This window comes from Sciurus vulgaris (assembly GCF_902686455.1).
Source record: "Sciurus vulgaris genome assembly, chromosome: 8".
Lineage (NCBI taxonomy): Eukaryota > Metazoa > Chordata > Mammalia > Rodentia > Sciuridae > Sciurus > Sciurus vulgaris.
Window position 1 is genome coordinate 85,956,233 of NC_136468.1, and position 19,237 is coordinate 85,975,469.

Sequence of the window (19,237 nt, forward strand, 5' to 3'; positions counted from 1 at the left end):
ATCTTTTTTCCTGTGTCTCCTGCTGCTTAAACCTGGATATGAGTGTAGTGGTAGGCAGTATGTGGTAGAGTGGCATAAATAAAGCCCCAGATTTCTAGCTGGAGAATTAGAATAGGGCATCCCAGAAAACCAGAAGTACCAGACAGATTGTGGAGAGGGAGGAGATCTGGAAAGAGACCCTTTCAAGTTGTTTATGTGCTTCTGGGATCACCCTTGAGCTGTGCATTTGTGGATCTTACCCTCAAGAACATACGGAAATACTGGTAGGCCACTATCTGAGTCTCAGAGTAGCCAATAGGTGGCACCTATGTGGTACAGATCTGAATACCATTTGTGAAAGTTTTGAAGAGTTAGTGACTTCTTATAGAGTTAAGTATACACTTCCTAGTGACCCAGCAATGCCACTTCTGGATATTTACCCAAAAGAAATTAATATTTAACTAAAAAAAATTTAGAGGAGAGAGAAAAGAAATAATCCTAAAATTAAAAGGATGACAATAATTATCAGGCAAATGAAAACAAAGAGCAAGGATAGTATCCTGATATTATATAAAATAAAATTAATTAAAAATTAAAAAGAACAATTTTTTTCATACAAAGTACCACTTAAGAATATGTAACAACATAGTAACTCCTCTATGAAGCAGAACTACAAGAAATGCATGAAAACACACTAATAATACGAGACTTTAATGTACCACTCCTCAACCATACAAATCAACTGACCAGAAATAAGGGAGGAGATAGAAGATTTCACTATCAAGCAGGTGTGGTAGTGCACAATTATAGTCCTGGTTACTCAGGAGGCTGAGGCATGAGCCTTGCAAGTTCAAGGCTACCCTTAGTAATTTAGTGATGTCCTATCTCAAAATAAATTATACAAAAAGGACTGAGGATGTAGCTCATTGGAGAGTATTCCTGGGTTCATTCCCCAGTATCAAATAAAAATTTAAAAATAAATTTGAAAAGCTGAGGATGTAATTCAGTGATGGTAGATTGTTCCTGGGTTTAATTGCCAGTACCATTAAAAAAAACCCCACAGTCAGTTAGGTAGATTTTATTAGATATATAGTAATGTAGTGAACTTTGCATCCTCATAATGGAGAATATATAATACATCAAAATTCTAAAAATGAAAATTATAGTGACAGATCATTGGTTGCCTAGGTACAGTGGGAGGAGACATGTAAAGGGATTGGGGGCAAGGAAGTATTCAAAGGGTGTCTATGAACTTCTGAGAGTGATGAATATATTCACTATCTTAATTGTGCTTATGGTTGCACAAGTGTATACATATGTCAAAATCCATCAAATTGTATATCATATCAGTTGTATTTAAATTTTAAAGAACTTTGAAAGGCAAATGATTGTAGAAGTATGTTAAAAGTTGCTATCATTTCATAAAATACCAATAAGGCCACATCTCTGAAAACTTCACAGTGTACATACCCTCTAATACAGATATTTCATTTCTAGAAATGTATCCAGTAGGCATACCCATACAACTACATAATATTTATAACAAAAATAACTGGAAACAACCTTAATGCTTCACGTGGATGAGTTAAGTAACATGATGTGTAAATAATAAATCTACACATTTCAAGTACTATGTATTGCTACATACCTACAATATTACAATACATACCTACAAAGATTACAATACTAAGTATTAAAAAGAATGAGGTAAATGTATTGACATAAAAATATGACTTCTACAATACATGGACATTGAAAAAGTATATAATAGGTAAGTAGTACTTAACATTTTAAAAGGCAAGCACATATATTATGCATATCAGAGCATGTATATATTTACTTCAGTCTTCTTAGAGAAGGAAAAAAATATGTGAAAAGGAATTAAGGTCAATTCTAAACAGCCCTGAAAAGCAGTTTTTCATAACTAATTGGTGGCAAAACTGACTGGAAATGACAAGAGGCTATTTTCTTTATTATACCTAACTATGAACACTCATATTTTTTACTGCAGATAATTTAATACCATGTTTTGTTATATAAAGTTTAAATACTAATTCACCATATCCAGAAAGCTAAACAATAATGGTAAATCTGACTAAAATAGTTATGTGATGAAGAACTATAATGAGTGATCTCCAGATGTTTCCACACCCAGGATTTTATTCACAGAAAATACAGTTTTATGCTGATTAATCTGACAGACTCCTGAATGAACACAGATTTGTAAAACTGATAAAAGAAGAAAGAAAAAAAAAATCCTTTGTCCTTAAGAAAAATTAAATCTTTAATTTAAAACTTTCCCAGAAAGAAAATGGCTCAGTTGTTCTCACTGGTAAAGGAGGATAACTCTGACATCCTTGTGCATGTAGAAAATCCAAACAAATCTACAGATAAACTATTTATATTATTAATGAATTAAGGAAGATTGCTGGATACAAGGCCAATATAAAATTAAAATTTAAGGAACATCTTCCTTAATAGCACGAAACACTTGAAAAACAAATTAATCTATGAAAAGTTGTCACTACTGAGCATGTGAGAGAAATTAGACAACATAGTTACTTGATGGTTTTGTACAAGGAAATATATGTTGATTTCCTTGAGAAGATTTATATTGTAGAAGCCTTTTGTATTTCTCTATATCTATTTTATCTTTAGGGAAAATACAAATTTTTCTTTAAGAACAAATGATTTTATAGATGACCTAAAGGTATTATTTTAAAGTGAATTTAAGTTACATCTTTGTATTTTGGGCTCCTAATTTTTATATATTTTCAATGGAGTTCAGAGTATAGTTGTTCAAATTTTCCTTTTATCAGAATTTGGTTTTTGTTGAGTTTTTTTTAAACTTCTTTCTGAAAGCATGGCACATAATATAAAATTGTTATTAAGAAGTAAGATTGTCAGAAAATTATACTAGCCACTTTTATAAGGCATATGGTTTACAATAGGAATATTGGTAAGTTCTTTAAAAAATGGTAGTTCACTTTCCTTTATGAAACCTCCCATTCAAAGACGACACAGTTCAAAGTAGTGGGTTAAGATGAATAAAATGAGAACCCAGTATTTGAATTTTTAAAAAATCATTGTTTTTAAGTTGAGGAAAAACTGCAAATAGATTAGTTGAGATTATTTTTTCATTGACACTTTGAATGATTAATATGGTCACAATGAGAGATGGTTGAAGAGACAGAGTTGTAGAATATGCATAAAACAATATTTAGCATTTACATTTTAATAGATTATTCATTTAAATAAAATTAAACTTATGAATTGTGTCAGTATCATTTAGGTATTACAGGTAAGGAAATAAACATGTAGTTAGATTTAAAAAAAAATACTACATTGGGGAAAATGGGATTAGAATTTGTAATTCAGTTCTTGTCCTTTAATTGCTCCATGCACTGCACATTAGCATTTATATCAGTGTCTTATGAGACAATTCATTATTATTTTTATGACAAATAATAAACGAAGGCCTCTTGATGGAAATATCCTTGCTACACAACCTGTTTAAAGAAATAGTATGACAATATCTGATAATTGAAAAGTGTTACATCCTTTGACTTAAAAATTTTTTTATGTATGTAGGACCACATATTTTCGTTTTTTGCATGCTGATTTTATCTGCAAAAAATAGAAGCAACCTATATATCTTTCAGTAGAGGACAAACTAAATAAATTTTGATGCATCCATATTCTGAACTACTAGGTATCTTGAAAAGAATGAACTCCAGTATGGAATGATCACTAAGATATTTTATTAAATAAGCAACAACTGCATTTCTGTATACAAAAAAGAATTTGGATACAAGCATAAGTTTTTTCCTGAAAAGCTCCTTGAGGGAGAAGATTTTTTTTTAATTTAAAAATATTTTACTATAGACTGTTATCTTTTACCACATTGTGTGTATACACACACACATTTGTGGTTCATGTGTGATTGTGTAATAACTTTTTAAAATTACATATGTAAATGATTTTAAAAGTCATTTTTCATCAAAACTTTGAAGTCTGTTATCTTCTGGTAGTTATTAGTCAAAAATGTCATGGAAGTCTCATTATTGCTCCTATTCAACTCTTACCTTTTTCTCTCTGAAAATACTTACTTTTTCCCTTTTAATCCTCAGCATTCTGCAGTTTCAGTTAGGTAGGACTTGACCTACCTAAATATATTTTTAAAATTAAAACTTCATAATTATACATAACAATTTGGTTCATTTTGACAAAATCATATACATGCAAAGAATTTTATTTCAAACCCCATCCCCCCTTGTCTTCCCTTTTTCTCTTCCCTTATTCTCCCTTCTCTACTTCATTAAACATAGACATAAAATTGAAATTCCCTTTGGTGTCTTTATGTATAAACATAACATGTTTTTGTTAAATTCATACGATTTATCTTCCACTTTTCTCCTTCTCTTCCTTTGGTTGTTCTTACACTCCACTGGTCTTCACTATACCTTTATGATATCTGGTCCCCTTCCCACTTATCTTCTATGCCTTATTTTGCTCTAGCTTCCAAAATGTAAGAGAAAAAACATTTGACCCTTGATTTTCTGAGTCTGGTTTATTTCACTTAGCATGATTTCTCCAACTCCATCCATTTGCTGGCAAATGACGTTATTTCATTCTTCTTTATGGTGAGTGAAACTCCACTGTGTATTTATATGACATTTTCTTAATCCATTCATCTACTGATGAGCATCTGAGTTGATTCCATAATTTGGCTGTTGTGAATTATGCTGCTATAAACATTGGTGTGGCTATATGGCTGTAGTATGCTTATTTTAGATCTTTTGGATGAACTCTGAGAAGGGGGATAGTTGGGTCCTATGGTGGTTCCATTCCTAGTTTTTTGAGGAATCTCCACACTGTTTTCCAGAGTGGTTGGTACTAATTTGCAATCCCAACAACAGTCTAAGAGTGTACCATTTCCCCCATATCCTTGCCAACATTTATTATTATTCATGTTCTTGATCATTGCCATTCTGACTGGAGTGAAATGAGATCTTAGTGTAGTTTTGGTTTGCATTTCCCTAATTGCTAGAGGTGCTGAACATTTTTTCATATATTTCATGGCCATTTGTGTTTCTTCTTTTGAGACATTTCTATTTGGTTCTTTTGCCTATTTATTTATTGATTGGGCTATTTGTTTTTTTGGCATTGAGTTTTTTGAGTTCTTTATATATTCTGCATATTAATCCCCTGTCAGAAGAGTAGCTGGCAAAGATTTTTCTCCCATTCTATAGGCTCCCTCTTCACTCTTCTTCATTATTTCCTTTGCTATGCAGAAGTTTTTTAATTTGATGGCATCTCACCTATTGTTTCCTGGTTTTATTTCTTGAGCTTTAGGGGTCTTTTGAGGAAGTTGGTGCCTACACCTATATGAAGGAGTGTTGACCCTATGTTTTCTTCTATCAGTTGCAGTGTTTCTGGTCTAACTTCATGTCTTTGATCCATTTTGATTTGACTTTTGTACACGGTGAAAGAAGGGGTATAAATTCATTTCTCTTTGTATGGATATCCTGTTTTCCCAGAACTATTTATTCAAAGGCAACTTTTCTCCAACATGCATTGTTGGCACCTTGTCAAGTATCAGATAAATTTGGATTTGTCTCAGTGTCGTCTGTTCTGTTCCATTTGTCTTCATGTCTATTTTGATGCCATTACCATGCTGTTTGTTACTGTAGCTCTGTAGTATAATTTGAGAGATTGGGTCTTGTGGTGCCTGCTGCATTCATTGATCTTCTTGCTCAGGATTGTTTTGGCTATTCTGGGTCTCTTATTCTTCCAAATGAATATTTTTTTTGGTGCGTATGTGTGTACGTGTGTGTGTTTTTCTGTAAAGAATGTCATTGGTATTTTGATGGGGATTGCATTGAATCTGTGTATTCTTTTTGATAGTATGGCCATTTTGACTAAATTAATTCTGCCTGTCCAAGAACATGGGAGTAGACCTGGGCTTTTGCATTCAGTCTGGTCTACATTTGAAAAGCCTTTCATTCTAAAATTTCGCATGTCATTTTAACACAGGAACATTTTCTTCTGTTACTTCTTCAACAGTTTCCCTACCCTTTGTCTTTGATCTTATGAAACTTCTAATAGGAACTGCTAGACTTACTTATGTGCTTTATCTTTACTTCAATATTTTCCACGTTTTCTTCTTTACTCTGTATTTGGAAAGTTACCCTGACTTGATTCTCTAGATTAGCACTTTAAACCTTATCCTTTTTTCATTTAGTCTGTTGTTGGATTTTAACTAGACAATGTTTTTAATTGCCTCGAGACTTTGAGTTTCTTCATTTTCTCTTTCTTAGTGGCTTGTTCTTTTACAAACTCAGTAGCTTCTCACCTATTTCTGAGAATGTTAGCTAGCAAAAATGATATTTCAAGGTTGTATTCTCAGTCCCATCTGCCTTCCCCACCCACAGTGCACTTTAGTTTGTTCAGCTTTGTCCACTATCACTGATATTTTCTTCAAATGTCTGTGATGTATAACTGCTGATTATATTTATCAAGAATTAATCCAGATTAGGTACCTGATGAGGATTTCCTCTGCAGTCATGTAGTCTGTCCACCTTCTCCTCCCCACTTGATCCCTCCCTGGAATGGAGGACACAGGCAGACTTGGAGTGGTGGGTATGTCCTCAGGCAGACTTCTTGGAATTTGTAGACAAAGAACAGGTGGGAAGTCTTAAAGTAGCTATAGAAAAAGAGAAGAATGGTCTGGAGATAGAACTTATTAATGCAAGGCTTTAAGTTGGGAGAACAGAAGGAGAGAAGGTGGTACCCATAAAAGTGTTAGCAGTGTAGTAAGAGGAATTTTTGGTTGTTAGAACAACTGTGGAACACTGCAGGCATTTGATGGAGAACAATCATGTGCAAAAAGGAAATCTTGCTCCCCAAATGCCAGTAGTTTTCTGTTTGAGAAACACTTCTCCCTGAGAAACACTGCTCCCATGCACTCACTCCCAGGTGCACTCTTCCTCCATCTCTCCTCTGGTGTCTTGCAGAGAACCAGATTTATCTTAGCCTCTTCTTTCCTGTTTTAAGGCCCCAGCCGCCCCATTAGGAACCCTAACCAAGCAGAAGGAATGCTCACTGTCTCTGGAAAGAAGTTGATGGTATTTAGGTGAAGAAGTGGGCACTCATATGTGGGGCTTCTTAATTGCCCCTTACGTCTAACCCTCTACTGTGCCTTCCTCCTTGGTTGTAATTGACTCCCAAGTTTGGATTTTCTTTAAGAATCCTTTGGGGAATTCAGCTTCGCATTTTGTTTTAAGGCTTTAGATGTTAATCACAAATTCAATATTCTTAGTAGGATGAATTTAATTTAGTTATTCTTACTAAGATGCTTTACACTGGTGTCTTCTCTGGTTTCCCATCCTTATATCACCCACTGACTCCATCAAGTAAAGCATTAACATCGAACCCCTTTCCTGTATTCCCTCGACATTGATAATGCATTGGAAGGTATTGTCCTAAGAGTTTTCCGTGCATTATTTAGCAACTACAACCCTGTGAAATAGATACCATTGTCATTTCTCACTTAACAGATAAAACTGGCTTTGGGAAGCTAAGTCATTTACCCAGGTTTTTAGGACTAGTTAAATGGCAGAGTTCAGGGCTCTTATCCACTGCATAATGACACCCTACTCTGGATTACTTCATAGTATTTGTATCATCATGCTTCATTTGTGTGTTTACACACTTTAGTCTCAATAGACTAAAGTGGAGGACAGATAAAATATTTTCTTCAACATCTAACCTCATACCTGGCATCTAATAAGCTCTGAGTAAATATTGATTGAATTATCTGTGTACAAACAAGGTTCTGCTCTTTGAATCCATTGAGCCGAATTAAAATTTCAAGATATTAGTTTGAGAGCTAGGGTGTGGACAGCATATTTTCACTTTATAGAAAATTATTTTTGTTTTTATTGACTTTAATTGTTCTATGACCTTAGCAATCATGGTCAAATCACTATTGTGTCCAAATTTAATCTCAAGGAATCATGATCCAAATTTTAATAAGTTCTTTTTTCTCTGTAATTTCTTATAAATGTATTTTTAAAAAGAATTTTGTTATTTCATTACAAGCCCTTTAAAAATAATCTTTTATGTACTTTCTTTTAAAATTATGCTTGAATATTTCCAAATATAGATTTTTTTTCATTTCACAGATTCTGTAAATTATGCAGCATGACTCTAAAATATAAGCAGATTTTTTTCTTTACCATCTTATAAACATTTAATTTAGCTATCATATTTTCACTGGGGAATTCATTTTATTGAATTAAGTGTGAACATAACACCAAATATGGTCACAAAAGGATTTTTAATATTAAAATCGTCTCTAATCTATTCTAATTTTTTAAGAATATAGCTCATCTAATTAAAGTTCTAAAATTGAGTAGAAATGCTTTTGTAAAACAATTCTTATAGTGGAACTCTTGGAATAGGATATAGGTGGGAAAATACCATTAATTTTATAAAATTTGGTTCACATAATGAATTATACTATAGAAAGTTAAAAATTCATTAATCAGCAATTATTACTCTTAAAAACTTGCCATTTTAGTAGTTTAAGCATTTATAGATAAACTTGTATCTTGTCATACAGTTCATGCATAGCTTTAAAATAACTGTCTGTAAAGTATATCACATTTTGCTGCTTCCAGTATGATGTAGACTTATTTGTAATAAGAAGATATAATTAAAAACTATTAATGATTTTGATAAGAAAAAGATGTTATAATTTTGTGACTGAAGCTGTATTATCAAGAACACATGATGTGCTTGACTGTAGCCTAATTTGGTGGGACACAGGTTGAAACAAGATATAAATGATTTTTATGCTTCACAGACTTAGAATTTAGGGAGAAAATTGTAATTAAACAAATACCAAGATATTTAATTGTATATGTTTGTCAGAATTAGAAAGTATAGAGTATTACTAAGAGAATTTATCCTAATTGGGGCAGCCCATGACATTGAAATTTGACTCCTGAGAGATGAGTGTAAACTAGGTGTGGAAAGGTGTTGTCCACCTGTGGTGGTGACTGGGAGAGAGCGATGTGTCAGCTCTGGGGCAAGATTAGTATGATGGTTAACAATATTGAGTTTTACTTCTTTTGAGAAGTCTCAGTTCACATCTTTTGCCCTTTTTTTATTGGATTACTTGTTCTTTTGATTTTTTAAAAAATTCTTTATATATTCTGGATATCAATCCTCTCCCAAATGAGTAGCTAGCAAAGATTTTTTCTTCCATTCTATAGGTTGTCTTTTCACTGTTGATTGTTTCTTTCGCGGTGCTGAAGCTTTGTATTTTGATGTAATCCCATTTGTCAATTCTTGCTTTTATTTCTTGAGCTATTGGACAAGAGTTCTGTTCAGGAAATTGTTGCCAGTTCCTTTATCTTGAAGCGTTTTATGTTTTTCTCTAATAGTTTTAGAATTTTGTGTCTTACATTAAGGTCTTTGATCTAGTTTAAGTTGATTTTTGTACAGGGTGAGAAATAGGAATCTAATTTCAATCTTCTACACATGGATATCCAATATTCCCAGTACCATTTGATGAAGAGGCTGGCTTTTCTCCAGCATATGTTTTTGGCATTTTTGTCAAGACTCACTTGGCTGTAGATATGTGGATTTATTTCTGGGTCCTCTATCCCATTCCATTGGTCTACCTGTCTGTTTCTATGCCAATTCTGAGCTGTTTTTGTTACTGTAGCTCTGTTGGGTATCTTGAAATCAGGTATTGTGATGCCTCCAGCATTGCTCTTTTTGCTCAGGATTGCTTGGGCTATTGGGGTCTTTTAATTAAGGTTTCATAAAAATATTAGGATTGTTTTTTCTAGTTTTGTGAAAAATGGCATTAGTATCTTGAAGGGAATTGCTTTTGGTAATATGAGCCTTTTAACAATATTCTCCCAGTCATGAACTGGGAGGACTTTCCATTTTATAGTGTTGTCTTTGATATCTTTCTTCAGTGTTTTACAAGTTTCTTTCTTTCTTTCCTTTTCTTTTTTGGTACTGGGTATTGAACTCAGGGGTACTCAGCCACTGACCCACATCCCCAGCCGTATTTTGTATTTTATTTAGAGACAGGGTCTCACTGAGTTCCTTAGTGCCTTGCTATGCTGAAGCTGGCTTTGAACTTGAGATCCTCCTGCCTCAGCCTCCCAAGCCACTGGGATTATAGGCGTGCACCACCATGCCTGGCTAGTGTTTTACAGTTTTCTTTTTTTCTGGTGCCGAGGATTGAACCCAGGGCCTTGTGCTTGCGAGGCAAGCACTCTACCAACTGAGCTATATCCCCAGCCCTACAGTTTTCATTGTAGAAATTTTCATTTTTGTGTCCTGCTACTTTGCTGAATTGTTTATCAGTTATAAGAGTCTTTTGGTGGAGTCTCTGAGTTTTCTAAGAGTATAGAATCTTATCTGTAAATAGGATAATCTGACTTATTTCCTTTTTTATTTCTCTTGCCTGGTTACTTTGGCTAAAATTTCAAGTACTATATTGAATAAAAGTGGTAAGAGTGAACACCCTTGTCTCATTCCTGATTTTGGAGAACATGTTTCAGTTTTTTCACTTTCACTGTGATGTTGGCTCTGGGTTTGTTGTGTATAGACTTTATTATGTGAAGGTATGATTCTTTTTACCTAATTTCTTCAGGTTTTGTATCATGAAAAGAGAATTTTATCAAAGACAGTTTTGCAACTATAGAGATAATCATGTGATTTTTATCCTTGATTATGTTTATGTGTTGTATTGGATTTATGGATTTGCATGTATTAGACCTTCCTTCCATCCTTGGAATGAAACCACCTCAGATATGGTGTACTGTATTTCACTTCATAATTGTTGTTACTATGTAATTGTTGCAGCCTGTTATTTCAGTCCCAAAATTTGCTTATAACCTTTCATCCTGTAATGGTAGCATGATATAATTCTGTTCTTTATGCTGCTTAAAAGATAAACACAGCAGCAATGTATTTGCTAGTAGGCTATGGATACACATTTGTCCTTTCATGCACTACATTCTGGGAACTTAGAATTCTCGTTACACATTTATTGAATGTGTTTCCCAAAGCCAAATTGTATGGTTTGTTTGGAGTGCTGCAGTACTAGTGGTAAACACCTCTTACATGAGTGACATGTCAGATAATAAAGTCAATGATAGCAGCACAGAATCTTTAGACACAGAAGATTAAATTTTCTAAGTCCATACTTCACAACACTGTAGTAAATATTTTTCAAGTTAATATTTTGAGTATAATGGGCGAACCAATAACAAATGATGTGTTACCGTTTTTTTTTTTTTTTTTTTTTTTTTTTTTTTCAGACTGGAAAAATGTTCACTTAACTGTTGTGAAGAAATGATGTGCATTGATTTGGACATTCAGTTTTAATGTATAGTCACAAGTATTTGGTGCATCCTAATCTTGCAACTAAAGACAGTTTAGTAATGATTTTTAAGTAATACAACAATTTTTTAAAAAAAGTTTCATGCACTGGTCACACCTCACAATTTTGCAAATAATTCTGGTATAAAATATGCGATGATCATGTGGTTCAATATGGTTTGATCTTTTTAACATGTTGAACTCATTTGCAAGTGTTTTATTCAGGACTTTTGCATCTATGTTCATCAAGGATATTGGCTTATAGTTTTCTTTTTTTGTTGTTATTGTGTGTCCTTATCAGGTTTTGGTAGCAGGTAATAATGGCTTCATAGAATGAGTTTGAAAGGGTTCCTTCCCATTCTATTTTGTAGACTAGTTTGAGGTGCATTAATTAGTGTTAATTCTTTTAAAGTCTGATAAAATTTATCAGAGAATCCTTCTAATCCTGGACTTTAATTTGTTGGGAGATTTTATTACTACTTCAGTTTCATTGCTTGTTATTGATCTATTTAGTTTTTTTTTTTTTTTTTAATTCTCTTGGTTTAATTCTGGTAGGTCATATATTTAAAAAAAAATTCAACTTCTTTTAGCTTTTCCATTCTTTTAGAATATAATTTTTCAAAAATAATTCCTAATAATCATTTGGAATTCATTGGTATCTGTTCCTAATATCCCCCTTCATCTGTAGTTTTATTTATTCAATCTGCTTTCTGTTTGGTTAGTTTTTCTAAGAATTTGTTAATCTAGTTTATCTTTTCAAAGAACCAACCCTTTGTTTCATTCATTTTTTGTATTGTTCTTTTAGTCTCTATTTCATGTAGAACAGCTCTGATCTTTTATTACTTCTTTTCTTCTGAAGTTGAGTTTGCTTTGATCTTATTTTTCTGAGACCTTGAGATGCATCATTAAGTTACTTATTTGAGTTCTCTGAGTCTTCTTAATGTAGGCACTCATAGCTATAAACTTCCCTTTTAGTACTACTTTTGCTGTCTTCCACAGATTCTGGTTTGTTATTTTTATTTGATTCTAGGAATTTTTAAATCCCTCTTCCCATTCTTTCTTCAGTGACTCACTGATCACTCAGAAGAGTATTGTTCAATCTTCATGTGTTTGTATAGTTTCTTTAGCTCTTCTTGCTGTTGATTTCTATTTTCATTCCATTATGATCTGATAAGATGTAGGAAATTAGTTCCTTTTTTTTTTTTTTTGTATTTCTTGAGACTTGTATTATGGCCTAAAATATGGTCTATTTTAGAAAAAGTTATATGAACTGATTATAAGAATATGTATGCTGTAACTGTTAGATGGAATATTCCGTAGAAGTCTTTTAAGTCTGTTTGACCTATAGTATAATTTAACTCTGTTATTTGATTTTTTTCTGGGGGGCTGTGGGTGATTTATTGATGAGAGTTGGGTACTGAAGTTACCCATTACTGTTGTATTGGGGCTTGTCTCTCCCTTTATGTCTGGTTGTGTTTCTTTTATAAAATTGGGTGTTCCCATGTTTGGTATGTATGTATTTATAATCATTTTATCTTCTTGATTGATTATTCCCCTTAGCAATATCTATGGCATTTTTTGTCTATTCTAACTAATTTTGTCTTGAAGTTTCTTTGGTTAGATATGAGTGTAGTTGCTGCTGGTTACTTTCAGATTCTCTTTGGTTAAAATATCATTTTCCATTCTTTCACTTTCAGTCTGTTTTTGTCTCTGTTGGTGAGGTGAGTTACTCCTGTGCACCAGGTTGCTGGGTCTTGCTTTTCAATCGGTCAACTGGTCTGCATCTTTTAATTGTAGAATTAAGACCATTTGCATTCAGGGATATTACTGAAAGATATATACTAATTCCTGCCATTAGGTTGTTTTTCTTCTGATTATTTCAGATAACCTATGATCATTTCTTTATCCCTTATTCCTCTTAGAAGCTTGGTTTACTGAATTAATAATTTTTTTCCAAGTTCTCATTTGTTTATCTACTCTTCCAGTGAGATTTATTTTTTTCCTATGCTCTTATGACAGTGTTTCTCTTTCTTCCTCTTCTGTGTGTAGGATTCTTTTATGTATTCTGTTTAATGCAGTTTAATGGTCATGAATTCCTTTAGTTCATACTTATCTTGGAAGGTTTTTATTTCTCCTTTGATTCTGAAGGACAACTGTGCTAGATATAGTAATCTAGCTTTGTGGTTATTTTCTTTCAGGGATTGGAATATTTCATTTCATACTTTCCTGGTCCTAAGAATTTCAACTGAGACTAGACTTTGTGCTTCTTTCTTGTAGCTTTTGATATTCTTTATTCGTTCTGCACTTTTGCTGTAATATGATATGAAGAGGTCCTTGTTATATTTATTTAGGGTTCTAAGTGCCTTCTGTACCTGAATGTCCATAACTTTTCCAAGGTTTGAGAAATTTTCTACTCTTATTTCACTGAATAAGTTCTTTATGTCCTTAATCTGCACCTCTGCTCCTTCTTTATATATATATAATTCACTACCTAGACCTTCTAATTGTGTTCCATAGGTCTCTTAACTTCTGTTTATTGTTTCTTACTTTTTTTCTTCTTTATTACTATCGGAATGTGAAAATTCATCAACCATGTCTTTCAAACCCTGATATTCTTTCTTCCACTTGATCTAGTCTATTGGAGAAGCTTTCAACTGATTTTTTTTCTTTTATTTGATTTATTGAGCTTTTCATTTCCAGGATTTCTATTGGGTTATTTTCCAGATTCTCTATATCTTTACTGAATTGCATTTTCATATCCTACATTATCTTCCATAATTCATTAAACTCTTTTATTTGTATCCTTTTAAAATTCATTCATCATTTTTAACATCTTTGTTTTGAATTCTTTGTCCAGCATTTGATCCTATTCAATATCTTTGGAAGCATTTACTGAGAGTTGCAAGCTTTTGGAGGAGTTGTTCATTGAATTCCCCATTAATCTTCTCTATACCTGTAATTATTTTCTCATTTCATTTCTCATATAGTTTATGTTTTTGTGATGATTAAGTATTTGACTGTTTTCATGTTCTTTTGAAATAGTAGCTGTTTATTGGCTTATTGATTTAATCTTTCATATATTTGCATTTTTATTGATTTCTGCTTTCCCTTTTAATTCCTTCTTTGTACTTGATTTGTGAATTTTTGTCTTTCTTTATTCATAGTGGCGTTCTCATATTTTCTTTCTCTTTTCCTTTTATTTATTTTTTATCTTTATTTTTCCTTAATGATGATCAAGCCCAGGGCCATACATATGCAAGGTAAGTCATCTATCTGTGAGCTACATGTTGAGCCATTTTTGCACTTTTTAAGTGGGAGGATTCTTCAGCTTTTCCTGGCCACTATAATTCAATCTTTTTTTCTTTCCCTCTCCTGTCCTCTCCTCTCCTCTCCTCTCCTCCACCCTCCCTTCCCCTCCCCTCTTCTCTCTTTGTACTGAGCTATATCCTCAGAGTCCATTTTATGTTTTTTTTTTTAGTTGTCTTATTTATTTATTTATTTATTTATTTATTTATTTATTTATATGTGGTGCTGAGAATTGAACCCCCAGTGCCTCACATATACTAGGCAAGCGCTCTACCACTGAGTTAGGACCTTAGCCCCATTTTATGTTTTTACTTTGAGGCAGGGTTTTACTAAGTTATTGAGGTGAGAGTTGTTGGATTCATTGTATTATTCTGTTTCCTTTTGTATATGCTTAAAATTTTCCATAATAAAGTTAAAAAAAAGACAAACGTAGAATACCAAAGAAAAGAAATATAAGTAATTATGACAAGTAGAACTAACTACATGGATAAAATTAGGACAAAAATACTTTTCAAAATTAATTCTATTTTTCCCTGCCTGCTTAAAAGTAAACTTTGAACTCAAGCAAAATTATGAAGTAGGCTTTGTTATATTATTCACTAGATCTTAGCCAAGAGGCTGAGAAGCAGTGTTTAAAATATTATTTCCTAGTATATTCTTTCATCTTAGTGTAGCATGGTTTTCCTCCTCCTTGGTTTAAGTGTTCTTTGGGTTCCCATTCACCTCTTTACTTTCCAAATCTTCAGTCATTTAAATGTAGAGTAGGAGACCTAGAGATGAATATGTACAGATTAAAACACAGAAGAATGCTTTGGGAGAGGAATAATGGGTAGAAGTCAAGGAACAGAGCTAATAGAGTTTTAGAAAAGTATTTGAGCATTTGGAAAAATATTGATAGAAATGTGATGATTGTAGGAGCATTTGGAAAAAACTCAAGAGTTCTATATGAAAAGCGGTTGATTTTATTTGAAATTCAAAGTTGGGAGACTAGGGAAGATAAAATATTAAATCTCTAGTATTCTAAAAAAAAATTGATATACAAAAAGATTCAGTCAAAAAGTACCAGTATTAGCATATTATCTAAAAAGAGAAGAAATTATTGACTAATCTTTTTAAGAGAAACTATTAACACATTCATAGTATTCCTGGGGAGTAGGATAAGTTTGGAGAAGGGAGATGGCATGGAACAGGGAACTGCTGTTATTTCATTATAAACCATGTACTAGTACAGTCTGACATTTAACAATTTGTCTAGTTATCTTTCTGTTGCTATGACCAAAATACCTGACAACTTAGAGGAGCCATCCATAGTGATAGAAGGATTGTAGGTTCAAGACCAACCTCAGCAATTTAGACCCTCTGAAAATACACAGTAAAAAGGGCTGAGGTTGTGGCTCTGTGGTCAAGCACTCCTAGGTTTAAGCCCCAGTACCAAAAAGGAGAAAACAAAACAAAACAAAAAAAACACTTGGAGGAAGAAAAATTTATTTTGGCTCGATTTCAGAGGTTCAGTCCACAGTGGGCCATCACCATTGCCTTCAGCCCCAGGGTAAGGCAGAACACCTTGGTGAAAAGGTGGGGCAGGAAAAAACTGCTCCCTCACAGCAGGATCCAAAGAGGAGGAGATTGGGGAACAAGATGTAATCTCCTAGGACATACCTCCAGTGACCCACCTCTTCCCAGCCATACCCTGCTTGCTGACAGTTACACCTAGTACAGTAGTTCTTTCAAATTAGAATGGATTGGTTTGGTAACAACTCTCATAATCTAATCACTTCATGTCTCAACACTGCTGCATTGACTCAGAGCTTTTGGGGGACACCTCATATCTAAATCATAACACAGTGTTGGTTTTATTTTAAAGAAGATAAATGTTCTAAAATTAACTGCAATGTTAATAAATTTATTTTAAAGGAATACCAAAATGAGATAAAACTAATAAAATTAATCCTAGTAAAATTAAACTGTGATATTGGTTGAGGGAGGGGGTCTAGCTTTATTGTCGTACATGTGCATGTCCATTTGACCCAACCTCAGTTTTGGAAAAGACAATTTTTATGGGATTGTTTCTGGGCTGATGTTACTTATCTATATGATAGTACCACACAGTTTTGATTATTATTGCTTGTTAGTTTTGAAACTTAAAAATGTGTGTTTCATTCTTCTCACTGAAGATTGGTTTTGCAATTCAGGGTTTTTTGTGTTTCATAAGAATTTTAGGATCAGCTTTTTGATTTCTGTGAAAATTAAAAAAAGCTATGATTTTTGAGATTTTGATAGGAATTGCCTTATATCTGTACAATTTGGGTAGTACTGCCATGTAAGCAATATTAAGTCTTTTAGTTTGGGAACATGAGCTATCTTTCCATTCATTTAGGTCAAGATTCAATCTTTCAATGATGTTTAATAGTTTTAGTATGCACATTTTGTGCTTTTTTTGGCTCTATTATTCCTCAGCATTTTCTTTTCTATTTTCATGCTACCGTAAAAGGAGTGTTTCATTTATTTAATTTTTGGATTGCGTGTTGCTAATATGTAGAAATACATTTGATTTTTGTACCCAAAACTTCAGTGATTTAATTTATTAATTCTAAGAAAATTTTTTGTGTATTAGGATTTTTCATATGCAAGATCATATTTTTAAATAGATTTTTAAAATACGTTTTACTTATTCCTTTTTCATCTGGTTGCCATTTATTTATTTATTTATTTGTTCATTCATTCATTCATACTTCTTGCCTATCTACCCGGCTCGAACGTCTAATATAAAACTGAATAGAAATGGTTAAAAAAACAAAAAAAAAAAACCAAAATAGAGCAACTGGTTTCTTATTCCTCATCTTCAAGAAAAAGCTTTAAGCATGATGTTTGCTTCAGGTTGTTGTAGATATCCTTTAGGAGATTGAGAAATTTCCCTTCTCCTAGTTCGGTTACAAAAAACAATTTTAAAAAAATCATGAGAGTTTTGGTTTTGTCAAATGTTTTATTTTGTGTCTATTGGGATGTCATTTTTTTTTTTTTTTGGTATATTATATTGACTTTCATATATTGAACCAGTCTTGCATTCCTGGAATAAAGTGAACCTGACATTTGTGTACAGTTCTTTTTGTATGTTGCTGGATTCACTTTGCTAGCATTTTATTAAAGATTTTTGCATCTGTATTCATAAGGGATATTGACTAATTTTATTATAATGTCTTTATCAGGTTTAGTATCAGGGCAACTGGTTTCACAGAGTGAGTTGGAAAGTGTTCCACCTCTTGTGTATATTTGGAAGAATTTGTGAAGAATTAGTTTTAACTCTTTACAGATGTTTGGTGGAATTTGTCAGTGATGCCTGGTTCTGGACTTGTGGGAAAATTTTTGATTACTGGCTCAATCTTTTTATTTTTTATAAGACTACTCAGATTTTATATTTTCTTTTGAGTGGTATTTTCAGATTTGAAAAATACAAAGCAAATGCAAGTTCTAATATGTATAAGACATAGTCTAAGACAACCTAAATTACATATAAAATTTTATCCTGTTACTAATGCAAATGAAGTCAACTCAAAACTCAAACTACTTAACTATTTTGTTTTTTTAAATGTGATTTTTTTCAGTGTTATTAATGTCTTTATTTGCATTATTTTATAATCTTACTCCACAATGGCTTAGAATTTAAGTGTTTTTATTTTGTTTTGTTTTGTTTTGTTTTATGTTGCTTTTATCTCAGCAGCAATGCAGCAAGTCTTGGAAAACCTTACGGAGCTGCCCTCATCTACAGGAGCAGAAGAAATAGACCTAATTTTCCTCAAGGGGATTATGGAGAATCCTATTGTAAAATCACTTGCTAAGGTATATTGGTTTATTCATAAGATTACTGAATTATGTTAGAAATTGTTTTTATAAAAGTCTTTTCAGATATTATTACTATTTTAGAGCTTGGTTGATATGCCTTAGGCATAGTTAGCCAGTATTAACACTTATCACATAATGAAATCTTAATGGATGTGAAAATCAGGCCACTTTTGCCTTTTCTGTTCTTTAAATACAGAATGAAATAATGCTTAATTTTTTGCCTAACACATTTAAGGTTTAGAGAAATCACAGGAGCATAGTCCTAAAAATATCCTGGTTCTACCTCCATTTTTAATAAGAATGGGTAGTGATTATTTTGTTTTACATTATCCGCATGTGCTTTTTTCTCATTTATGTTCTTCTTCCTTTATGTAGTACTTTTTAAAATTTTTTTTTTTTTTTTTGCATAATCTTGACAATTTAAGTCTGTTTCTGTAGTCCGCTCTGGAGCAACCTCCTTACCTCATTCACAGTTTTACAACCATTTGTTGGGGGATCTACTTTTATTTCACTTATACTACTTCTCCAAATGATTATTATAAGCATTTCTGAAGCATAGTCCCTACGTCACACCTCTCCTCTCCCATTCTTTACAGTTGCTCAAAATGATTCTGGCTTCCAACAACCTATGTGACATGCCTTCTCTGACCTCTCCTTCATATAGTCACTTCATTCTTTTTTCTTTTATAGTCCTAGAATG

The 19,237-nt window shown here is 32.7% G+C and overlaps 1 protein-coding gene across 8 annotated transcripts in view; it reads left to right on the forward strand.

The window, feature by feature from the left end:
• PALS2 (protein associated with LIN7 2, MAGUK p55 family member) overlaps positions 1–19,237 on the forward strand; it is a 113,448-nt gene that overhangs the window by 28,563 nt on the left and 65,648 nt on the right. For 5 of the 8 annotated variants that reach the window (XM_079151123.1, XM_079151127.1, XM_079151122.1 and 2 more), the window contains one exon: positions 18,416–18,534. The exons of 2 other annotated variants lie outside the window; for them this stretch is intronic. In XM_079151123.1, coding sequence (XP_079007249.1) covers positions 18,418–18,534 — 117 coding nt within the window. In that variant the 5' untranslated portion in view covers positions 18,416–18,417. Of the gene's footprint in view, positions 1–18,412; positions 18,535–19,237 lie in introns of those variants that run through there. One more of the 8 variants, XM_079151124.1, reaches the window with a different exon arrangement.